The sequence below is a fragment of the Arachis stenosperma genome, chromosome 9 (assembly GCF_014773155.1).
Source record: "Arachis stenosperma cultivar V10309 chromosome 9, arast.V10309.gnm1.PFL2, whole genome shotgun sequence".
Taxonomy (NCBI): domain Eukaryota; kingdom Viridiplantae; phylum Streptophyta; class Magnoliopsida; order Fabales; family Fabaceae; genus Arachis; species Arachis stenosperma.
This window is the reverse complement of record NC_080385.1, coordinates 1,580,458-1,592,610: the sequence shown is the minus strand read 5'-3', so window position 1 is coordinate 1,592,610 and position 12,153 is coordinate 1,580,458. Positions and strand designations below refer to the sequence as shown.

At 37.3% G+C, this 12,153-nt stretch overlaps 1 protein-coding gene across 1 annotated transcript; it reads right to left on the bottom strand.

The window, feature by feature from the left end:
* Positions 1–8,956: 8,956 nt before the first annotated feature.
* Positions 8,957–10,682, bottom strand: LOC130949852 (molybdate transporter 2). Its single transcript, XM_057878466.1, has one exon. The coding sequence runs from the start codon at positions 10,616–10,618 to the stop codon at positions 9,182–9,184; it is 1,437 nt and encodes a 478-aa protein (XP_057734449.1). The 5' UTR covers positions 10,619–10,682; the 3' UTR covers positions 8,957–9,181.
* Positions 10,683–12,153: the final 1,471 nt, after the last annotated feature.

The following is a 12,153-nucleotide window of genomic DNA, read 5'->3' as shown; positions in this document are numbered from 1 at the left end:
GCTCAACACTTGAAGTGGAGCAATACAAACGGCTAATAAAAAAAAAAAATAAAATAAAATAAAAGAAGCATCAACACAACAGAAACTTATATCCCCATGTTATCTCCGGCATTGCCATCAACAACCAAAGGGATTTGCATCTATCCACTCCTTGTAGTTCACAGAGCACATGTCAACAAGCTCCTCCACTCCTTGACTCCTGTTCTGAAACAGTCTTCTATTTCTTTCCAACCACAAATTCCAGATAATCACGCAGAAGCTAACCATCCATGCCTTACGATCCGCCTTTCTATCTGTGACCTCTGTCCAACTTAGGAAATGTTCCTTCAACGAGCCCGGACAAGACCATAATCTACCAGCATAAGATAGCCATACGCACCAAATCTGCCAAGAAAAGCTACATCCTACAAGCAAGTGGTAACTAGACTCAACACAATTATTGCATAAGATACATAAGGTATCTTGTTGGTTAATAACTCCTAGTCGACTCAGTCTCTCCTTCGTACTGATTCTGTCTGTCAATGCAAATCATACAAACACCTCCACTCTTGGTGGCACGAGTCCTTTCCAGATAGAACTTGTAAAGCTATAGCTTGAGATCTCCTCCGGGACCATGTCCGCCTGCATTACCTGCACAAGTGAGTTAGTTGTAAAAACACCTTGTTTATCATATTTCCACACAATTTTGTCCTGCCTGTCAGATGCAAGCCTAACCAGCCTTAAGTCATCAAGTAGCTGGTTCACAAGATCCAACTCCCATTGGAACAATTGTCGGCGCCATTGGAAGTTCCATATCCACTCTAGCCCATCCCAAAACCCACAATCCCCTATTACTGATCCTATTTGGTTTGAAACAGAGTAGAGTCTAGGAAATCGATCTTTCAACAACCCTCCAAGCATCCAGGCATCCTCCCAGAAACGAGTTTCTCTTCCATCTCCAACCTCCATAGACAATCCATCAATTATCCTACGCCTCAGTTCTTGACTCTTGAACTGTAACTGACAAATATCCCTCCACGGCCCCCCCCGCACTGGTAATTCTTGGGTGGACAAAGGCACAGTTGGATTTAGATTATTGCAAGAACAGACCACCTTCTTCCACAACGGACACTCTTCCTTAGAGAACCGCCACCACCATTTAAAGAGCAGAGCTGTGTTTCGGATCATAGCATCTCCAATTCCTAGGCCTCCTAGCCTTTTAGGAGCCTGCACCAGTTCCCACTTGACCATAGCCATACCATTCCTCCCATCCTCCTTACTCCATAGGAACCTTCTCTGTAATGAGATCAACTTCTCCGCTACCGTCTTAGGCATCTTGTATAAGCTCAGATAATACACCGGGAGGCTATTCAGCACAGATTTGATCAGCACCAACTTACCAGCTTTGTTGAGGACCTTGGCTTTCCATAGGCTAAGCTTTTCCTCCACTTTGTCTATAATTGGCTTCCAAGTCTTAATCAACTTCGGATTTGCTCCAAGCGGGATTCCCAGGTATTTTACTGGAAGGGTTGCTTCCTTACACCCCAACACCCTGCACATACGCCGTACCCATATCTCATCACAGTTAATAGGAATCAAGCTAGATTTGTCAAAATTGATACTTAAGCCCGACATCAACTCAAAGCACCGTAGTAACCTCTTGTAATTTTTGATAGTTTCTTCCTCAGGTGGGCAAAACAAAACCGTATCATCTGCAAACTGAAGATGTGACAGCTGGATAATATTCCTCCCTACCAACAACGGCGATATACGACCGTTCCCAACGGCCTCTGCAATCATCCTGTGCAAGACGTCCACAACTAGAACAAATAAAAATGGGGACAGAGGATCACCTTGCCTTAATCCCCTTTCCATCTTGAACGGCTTAGAAGGCGATCCATTTATCAGCACTGACATAGAAGACGTGCTTATGCATTCCATAACCCAGCCCCTCCACCTTTCTCGAAAACCCATCTTTTGCAAAACAAGATCCACAAAGCTCCACTTCACCCTATCATATGCTTTCTGAAAATCTAACTTAACAATTGCCGCTTCCTTTTTCCTTCGTTTGAACCACTGGACAGTTTCACACGCTATCAGGGCCCCATCATGGATCTTCCGACCTTTGACAAAAGCAGTCTGTGTCTCACCCACTAGACCTGGCATAACTCCCCGCATTCTCCTAACCAACAACTTCGAGATCACTTTATACACACACCCCACCATGCTGATTGGCCGCAAGTCTTTGATTTCTTTGGCTCCAGTAAACTTGGGGGCCAATGCCACCCAGGTAACATTAGCACCTGTCGGTAACTTGGATGATTGGAAAAAGTTCAATACCGCTGTTGTGAATTCAGTGCCTATTTCATCCCAGCACTTCTTTATGAAGTTCATGTTGTACCCATCGCATCCTGGAGCCTTAGAGGAGTCACAATCCCACACTGCCTCTCTAACCTCCTGTGGTGTCGGTTGTAGCTCTAATGCCAAAGCATCTTCCTCGCAGATCACATTCACTAGACCATCTCTGAAACCTATCCTGGGCGACCTCTCTTGATGATATAAGTTTTTGTAAAACCCATTGATGGCAACCTTAATCCTGGCTTGATTCCTTATCAGACGTCCATTAATAACCAGCTCATCAATCCTGTTATTCCTCCTTCTCGCAGAAGCTAAGTTGTGAAAATATCTGGTGTTTTTATCCATGTCCTTAGCGTGCTTCGACCTTGATAATTGCTTCCAATGTAGCTCTTTCCTCACATACCATTTCTCGCAGCACTTAAGTAAGGCTTTCCTCCTAGCCTCCATCGTTCCGTCATAAACCCCGTTGCTCACCATATCATCCAGCTTCTTAATCTCATCTTCAAACTTTGCAATTTTCTCATCCATATCGCTAAAATTCGCCCTATGCCACCTTCCCAGAGGACCAGTCAAAGCCTTTAATTTGTCAGTGAATTGCAAGTCGCCTAGCCCTCTCCATTCTTCTTTAACCAATCTCATAAACCCTTCATGAGTGAACCACGAATCTAGACTTCTAAATGGTCTCCGGCCATCCCTTCGCCTATTAACCTCGACGATAATAGGACAGTGGTCTGACAACCCCCGTGGCCCACCTCTCAAACGAGTCTCCGGGAACACCTCAAGCCATTCCAAACTGACCAATGCTCTATCGATACGGCTACAAGATCGTCCTCTGAACCATGTAAATTTACGGTCAGTGATTGGCAAGTCCTCCAAACCCATGTCAGCTATCCAATTCTTGAAATCTTCCGCCGATGGAGTTAACGTATCCGTGCCTTGTCTTTCCTCCACCTGTACAATCTCATTAAAGTCCCCAAGAAAGCAGCAGGGACCCTGGCACAAACCAGATATGTAGCTCAACTCCTCCCACACAATAAGTTTTTCATTTCTAGAATGCGCACCATAAACTAGGAAAAAAGCACACTCAACATTACTATTCACCAAACTCCCTTCTACACACAACCATCTCTCTCCTTTATAGCAATTACGCAATTTAAAAAAACCCTCATCCCATACTAACATTAGCCCACCAGAGGCACCATCAGATCCCACATACTCCCACCCTATACAGCCATTTCCCCAAATTTTCAAAACATCAAATCTTGTTATGGTCTGTTTTTTAGTTTCTACCAAACCTAACATGTTCAGTCTATAATTTTTCTTTAGGTCCTTGATCATCCTCATCTTCCCATCCCCCCTTAACCCCCTAACATTCCATGCTCCTATAGTCATTTTACAGTATAATTACACACCTTTTTGTGGGATTTTGGCCTGCTCCGTCTTGCTTTAGCTTTCTGTTTTGCCAACCTCTTTTTCCGAGCGATTTCTTCATTCTGTTCTTGAAGAATAGCCATGATGTCATCCTCTTCATCATACAACACCGCTCCTGATTCCTTTGCTAATTCCCAGGTCTTCCTGTTTTCTAACTCCTGCTCATCCAGGCTTGGGGCCTCAGTGCCACTGCCCTCATCAGAGTTCGCATGACCTTTTTCCCCCGGCTAGTTAATATCAACACCTGCCCTCTTGCTAGCGTTCTGATAGGTGAGATTAGTGGCTTCCATGAATCCAGCCCCATTGATTTCATTAGCATCAGTAACAGTTTTTTCCCCATGGAGGCCGAATATTGTTCCTTCATCATGGCCATTTGTGATCCTGTTAGCCATGATCTCATCCACTGTGCCCTCCCTTACTTGGTCCACCACCATCACCGATCGGCAGCCTCCATCATCATCCCCGCGTTCAGCATGGCCAAGCATCCTTGGCTCCCCTTCAACAGCTCGGACAGAGCCTTCTTCCCCCTCCACGGTTCGTTGCCCTTCGTTGTTGATCTGCCGGACTTCCATCGTGGGTTCCTCACCCACCCAAGGGCGCGCCTGAACCGGCTCGGTAATCACCGCCAGTTCCCAGCATCGTTGTTCTGCCCCTGTACATTCCTGACGCGATGAGCTGCCGTCGCGCCTCCAGACACGGGAAAGCCTTGGCCTTTCATATTCACGGCCAGACCCGATCCGTTCTGCTCGGAGCCCTCCTACCCGGGTTCGTTCACAGGAATTCGGCCCAGGAGATCCACCAGCGTCCTTGATGCGTTGTGGGCTTGGTTGCAATGTTGGACCTGATCCTGGGTCTTCTTGGCCCAAACGGAACATAACTGAAGCTTTCATCAATCCCCTCACCTTGGGCCTAGTCACACTTACCCCTTTTCCCAGCCCAATATGTGATCCACTATAGTTACATGATAAAGTGGCCTCAGATTCACCTTCATTGCAGCCATCAAATCCCGCCGAATCCGTCGCTCCTTTATGCCATTCATTAATAGGCTGTTGTGTTACCGTTTTAATTTGATTTTGTATTAAATTGTCATAACTCCACTCGTTCAAAATTAATTCTGAAATGACAGGTCTACCCTCATCTTCAACCTCCTCCCTTAGCACCTTCATGGCAACTTCCTCAGCCTGATGATCATAACCTGTCAGCTTTGTTGACGTTCCAGACGCAGTGCCTTCATTTTCACTACCTTTTGTTGTTGCATAATCCCAGTGATCGCTTCTTTGTACATCATCCGCAACATTGTTCATGTTACGATGCGAACCATAAGCTTCCTTGCCCACCTCTTTTACCAAGATATCAAATCCACTGGTGCCTACTGTCAGATGAACCCATTCATATATTAAAATTTTTTTTTTTAATTGAGTCCCTATATTTTTTTTCTTTTATTTGAATCCTTGTACCAATTTTTTTTTAATTGGGTCCCTATATAATTAAGCCAATTACTACTAAGAGAGACCTAATTAAAAAAAATTGGTGCAGGGACCCAATTAAAAAGAAAAAAAGTATAGAGACCTAATTAAAAAATTCGCAAAACTATAGAAACCAACAGAGTAATTAAACCTATACTATAAAAGTTTTTTCAATTATTACCGTTATTGTTCACATATATAGTAAATATGCAATATATTGATATAACTGAATTTTTATTATTTTTTCATAGAAAATAATTCTCATTTTCTTACTCTATAAATTAGGATATTCCTTTTTGTATTTATAATTAATTACTTACATAGTAGAAGGAGTAAGTGGTTTCCTAGAGTTTTTCTAATGTGATAGTTTAAAATTTTAGATCTTTGGAATCACCTTCTAAACCAACTAATTAATTTTCTATTAAGAATAGGGATATTTAATTTGCTCACACATAAATTGTGTTTAGGTTGCGTTAAAAATGATGAAATAAATATTTAACATAAAATAAAATAAGTATTCATTCACATACAACAATGTTGAAGTGGTCCTTTGCAATGTTCAACATAAGTAAATACTACTAACTAATTTAAATTGATGTAGTAGTTAGTTTATTAGTCTGTTTAAGTAAATGTCAGGGTTTGAATTTCGCTTTATGCATTCAGTAATTCATTGGCCAACAGCAATCTATTGTCGAACAACAAACCCTTAAATAAAACTCTAATTTGCGACAGATTAGTTATCGACTTATCGGGTTGAAAATACATGAAAAATCAAAACATAAATGAATACTACAAAAGTCTTTTAATTTCCTTAGATAATATATTATTAATGTTGAAGTGGTCCTTTGCAATGTGGTGGAAGGAGCTTTGCTTATTTTTGTGAAAATGGTTGTTATGGGTGATGAAACACACAATCATCTTAACTTCACAAGCAAGTTAGGTGAGAACTCCATTTTATATCATAAAAGCTCTCTTCGGACTTTAATCAAAGCATTGCACCATCTTATATTGTTTTCATTAAAGTTTAATTATACATGATTTAAGTAAAGAAGAGTTTGTTGATCTTTAAAATATAGTAAAATGCTAAATAGATAATAACTTAAAATTCTTTTATTTAACTTAGCATCCATAATTTAAGTTATATAATATTTATAATTACATACCTATTTTATCTAGAGCTATTCAATTATTGTTGCAGTAATTACAGAATGCAAAATAACAAAACTTAATTAATGAGTCTACTTTTTTTTTCATTCATGTATTTTAATTTTTAGATAATATATAGTTCCTAGAAAATATACAAACTACAACACATATCATTGTTGATGTCAACACTAATATAATTAATAATTGTTGATGCTTGATTGCTTGGAGGGTAGTTTGTATGTCACTAATTATAGCTTCGAGAATGAAGGATGTACATCTTATCACTCGTTTTGCTTTATTCATAGAGGATTATTATTATATTATTATTACTACATGTAAATTTAAATCTTGTTATATGGTTTTTTTTTTTTTTTTACTGTTATATGGTTTACATTAGGCTTGATGCCAACATTTTCCTTTATTTATTTTAGATTTTGTTAATGAATATTTCAGGAAGTTAGAATATTTGTTAAAGTTTAAAAAATTACGAAAAATTTTTATAACATATATAAACTTATGATTTAATAAATTCAATACATTGAAAAAATATTATTAAAAAAAATCGTATCATGTAATTCTAAAACATCATTAGCAAAACTCTTTATTTCATGAAAATGTTGCAAGTGCAATATATTTTTCATTTTTTTGGTAACCGCAATAATGTAAAATATTATTTATTTAGCTTTTAGGGGTGCAATTTTATGTCATCTTCATTCATATGATCTTCGGTTGGTTTAATATGGGTTAAATTTGATGGCTACCTCAAACTAATCCAACAGAATATACTGATTAATATGGTTAGCTTAGCTTAGCTTAGGCCCTAAAAAAATAATCAAAACAAGAAAAAGGAAGAAAAAGAAAAATTGAAGAGAACACAGTGACACACAAGTACACAACCTTGTGTCGATGTTGGAAAAAGTAAAGTAATACAACCCAAAAGGCCCAATCTACTTAATTTTTTTAATAACGATAGATATTTATGTTTTTTAATTGAAGATAGAACCTATCTATAATATAATTACAAGACCCAAACAAAATGGAACAAAAAAAAAAAGAAGACAAATGAATAAGCACATATGGGTACATCTGTCCAAGAAAAAACAAAATAAATCACATATGGTTGGTACAATTGTACGTTTGTGTTTTTGAAAAACAAAAATATCTAAAAGGGCTTGTAAATAAGTATGTGTGAATAAAGTATTAAATAATAAAAAAGTTTGCACCAGAGTATCCATAAGGTCGGAAACCTAATGACTAATCCCTCGGTTATTGTAGAGGCACACAAAGTGGGCGATCCTCCTAAGCAGACAAGTTCCATTCCCATCCTCCAGTGAGTTTTAATTTGCAATATATTAGTCATTGACTTGTTGAATTAGAAAATATCATAAAATACAAGAAAAAATATGATAAATATTTCAATGAAAAGTTTATAATTGTCTATTTGTCTTTATACGAAGATATTTCTTTTTTACCATTAAATGATGGATTGTAGAGTTTAATTTTACGAAGATATTTCTTTTTTACCATTAAAAGTTTAGTATCGCTTTTATCTAAAAATATTGCTATTCTCTTTATTCCATTATTTTCTCTTATAAATCATACTTTTAAAGTCTAGCTACATAAATATCTTTTTATGGAAAAATATTTTTAGTATTTTCGTTAGAGTAGATGCTTAAATAATAATGTGTCAACTTACTCGTCTATTTAAATAAGTTTTAGAATTTGAATTTTGCCTTATTTATACAGTAACCTATTAATTAACGATATATTTTTAAATAGAATTTATGTATATAATATATGTTGAATTTTATGAGTCATTTTAGAAAAAAAAAGTTCAAAGCAAGTTATAAAGAATTGAAATCTTATAGTTATAGGTACTTCAAATATTTAAAACATAATTCATCGTTCTATTAGGAACTTATGAAAATTTTCTTAAAGACTTATTTAATATTTTTTTAAGAAAAATATACAAGTCCATGGTAAAAACTTTTCAGAAAATTATCTGCCTTGTTTCTCTAAATAACAAAATTAGTAGCGGCAAATGCAGGGTTTTCTTTTTATATTTTTATGGGACATTTTTCATGTTTGCTTCATTGTTATGTCATTGTGATTTTGTCAGATAGAAATTGTCATATGATGGTATAAAGTAGAATGAATCTATTGGCAATGGCAAATGCCAAATGACAACTTGGCCAGAACAGAAGAAGAAGAACCCTCTGACCCCATTGTCCAATGTCCATTACCCACCTTCTTTTGTTTAACTTGATTTGAGCATTCAATAAATTAATATTTCTACATTAGAAAAAAGCACAAAAGTAACAAATGATTGTGGTTCGTCTCAAACAGAGGAAAAATGTCTGGCTCCTTAAAAATGAGCAATCATGTCCCATGTTTTCTATTCATACCCTTAGTTTCTTAGATCCCATAATAATACTATGAATTATGTTCCCCACTGCACAGGCACCCAACATTTTATTTTTATTTTTTTTAACTTATTCTTTTACAAGAAGAACATTATTTTCTCCAAACTTAGACCTTAAGATGTTACTAATTAATTTCCCAAAAACACACTTAAATGCAGATAACGCCATTACTTATAAATACAATTTATGTTACAACACAAACATTCCAACAACATAAATTCACATAAACTTAGTCCTTTCTATGAGAAGGCGATGAGAAAAAAAAAGGCACATAGATTCTCACATACCCAAGTGAGAATTTCCCACAAGATCACAAATTTATTGATCACATCTTCACATCACCATCACCTTCTCTTAATCTTAATCTTAATCATGTTGTTAATTACCAATTAAACTAGCTTCCTCATCCTTAACCTTCCTAGTAGTAAACCCAAAACAAGCACCACAATCAAGTTCCCTGAATTTAAGTAACAAATAAAGCACAATCCCAACAATGAACCCTAAAGCAGCACTATTCCCAGTAAGAGAAACCGCAGCACAAACAAACATAACAAAAGACTCTTCTTTACTGTTCATATCTCTAGAAGCCATAGCCAATTCAATCCCAGCAAAAAGCAACAAAACCCCAAGAATCCCAATCGGAAACTGTCCCAAGATTCTCCCAAACGAGTTCCCAAAAACCAATGCAAGAATCAATTTTGCCAACCCCAGAAAAACCACCGAAGCTCCACTCCTACCTCCGAACCTGTATTGCCCAGCCAAACCACCAGCTCCGTGGCAACATGGCATGGCTCCGAACCAACACCCAACAAAGTTCATCAAACCAACACTAACCGAAACTTTCATAACCGAAGCTTCTCCCTTTCCAGGGAACAAATCCCCAGACAGCTTACAAACCGCAATAACGGAATTCAAAACGGATAACGGAATTTGCGGGATTGCTGCCCGAAAGAATCCAATCTTGAGATCATCCCACGTGATCTTGATCAAGGCGATCTTCGACGGTCCAAATTTCAGATCGCCGAAGATTGAAGGGTCAGAAATGAAACAAATAACAAGGCCAAACAAGAACACTAACAAAGCGGAGGGAATGTTTGATAGGAATCTGATTCTCCTACTAATTCTTGATTGCGATGTTTTATTGAGAGAGTCGGTTTCATCCGACTCTTCTCTTTGCGTGTTCTCGGCGGCGCTATGGTCGTCCACGCCAGCACCTGTTGTTAGAATTAAAAACAGGGTGGCGGCGAGGGCGACCAGGAGGCCGTCGAGAGCAAGCCAGGACCTCGCTGCTCCTGAAGTTTGCGTGGCAAGGTCCTGCTGGTAGCGGATGTACTTGATGGCGGACATGGCGAAGGAGAGTCCTTGGGAGAGCTGGACGCCGCGAACGACGGGTAGAGGGAGGTAGCGGTAGAGGAAGGACATGAGGCCGGTGGCGCCGAGGAAGAGGAGGACGGCGGCGACGGAGAGTCCGGCGGCGGAGATCTGAGGGATGGAGAGAGGAGGGGATTCGGAGATGGCGACGGCGGCGATGGACTTCATAGGCTGGACGGGCATAGGGAGGCCGAAGAGGAGGCCGGTGGCGATGTTGTAGAGAGCGGTGAAGACGAGGGTGGTGGTGAGGTCAAGACTGTTGACTAGTGAGAGTGCTAGTACGATGGGGATGTAGGTTCCGAGATCTCCGACGGCGCCGGAGAGCTCTGAGGAGAGGCTAGTTTTGAGCTTGATGGTGGAGGGGACTTGGAACCACCACCAATTGCGGCGGAGGAGTGGGGTGGCGGTGGTGGTTTCAGTTTCTTCATGGATGGAGTGTGCCATTGTGTGTGGGTGTGTGTGAGGTGTGGTTAGTTACATGAATTTAATTTATCTGATATTTTTGTATGGAGTTTGATGTTGACTGTGTATGGAACTATGGATCTCAGATTATCATATTGCCAACTGTATTGAATTTCTCCTTACACTTATTTTATCTCCATAATAGAAAATAAACAGAAACTTAACGAATTATAACTTAAATAGTATAATTTTTTTATATTTATTTAAGAGATTGTGTGTTTGAATTCTTTTATTTTTGATGAAAAAAAGACTTTTATATATATATATATATATATATATATATACTCTGTTTTTTTACAAATATTAAGGATTGTTATAAATTTTAAAAATATTTTTAGATTTTATTTTATTTTAAAAATATTAATTAACTAGAATTCTTTATATAGTATTACATTGATTACACTGTGAAAACAATTCTTTTATTAAAGACTTTTGTGTGAATAAGAATGGAAGAGTAGTTATAACTTTTATTAGAAATAAATAGCTTTGCCTTGATTTTTTTTTTTTATGTAGTTATAACTTTTATTAGAAATAAATAACTCTTATTACAACCCATGAATTAACAACTGCAAGTGCTTACATGTGAATTAACTAATATAAAATGTATAATTTTATTGCAACTTACGGGTGCTTTCTGAGGGAAGCAACAAGCACGTTTATATTATATAATTATATTATTTGAAATTTAAAATTGAAAACTAATGTAAGATCAAATGCGCAAATCTCTATAAGTCCATTACTAAGAATGTTGACGATGACGATGTTATAATGTGACGATGCTCATGCACTTCAAGATTTCTTTATTAAAATAGTTTTTTTTTATTTCAACTTTCAATGCGTGCACGATATAAACATCTAAGGCTAGATAATTAGATTCTAATCGTGTTTATTATTATTATTATTATTATTATTATTATTATTATTATTATTATTATGGAGATTTTATTATTTGAAACTCGATCTTTCATTGTTTTTTAATTTAAGTTTTTAATATATTAAATATGGTAAAAAAAATTTCAGAATATGAGATCCATTTTTTTTTATTTTTTCGCTTAAATAGATACTGAAAAAAAATCCCGTAATTTTCACAATTCTATTACTTTTATTTATTAATTTGCCCAACTGTAACCTTGATTAGCTTACTTTCCTAATAGATTTTCTTTGTGCCTTGGATTTATACGTGGCACATAAATGATGGTTACCGAAACAAATGAATCGAAGACTTTGTATGTTCTGATTCCATTTTAATAATTGAAGGTTTTGTGAAAGATTCTGCCTAGTTCTCTTTAGTTCCACGGAAGCATTCAGGATTTTGTTGCGTAAAAAACTCTCTGTTTTGAGCACCAACGCATTTGGATAATTAATTATGGATTCTATGAAATATTATTGCCCACCACATAAATCGCAGCAATTGGCTCAACATGACTCACCCTTCAAGACAAAAATGTTGAAAAAACAAAGCAATTTATTTTTTTATTATTTGTTTTCAGTAAACAGCCAATCTACTCTATGATCAT

Bases quoted from the DNA above. Each gene is read 5' to 3' on its own strand.
- LOC130949852 (XM_057878466.1), bottom strand. From the start codon at position 10,618: ATGGCACACTCCATCCATGAAGAAACTGAAACCACCACCGCCACCCCA.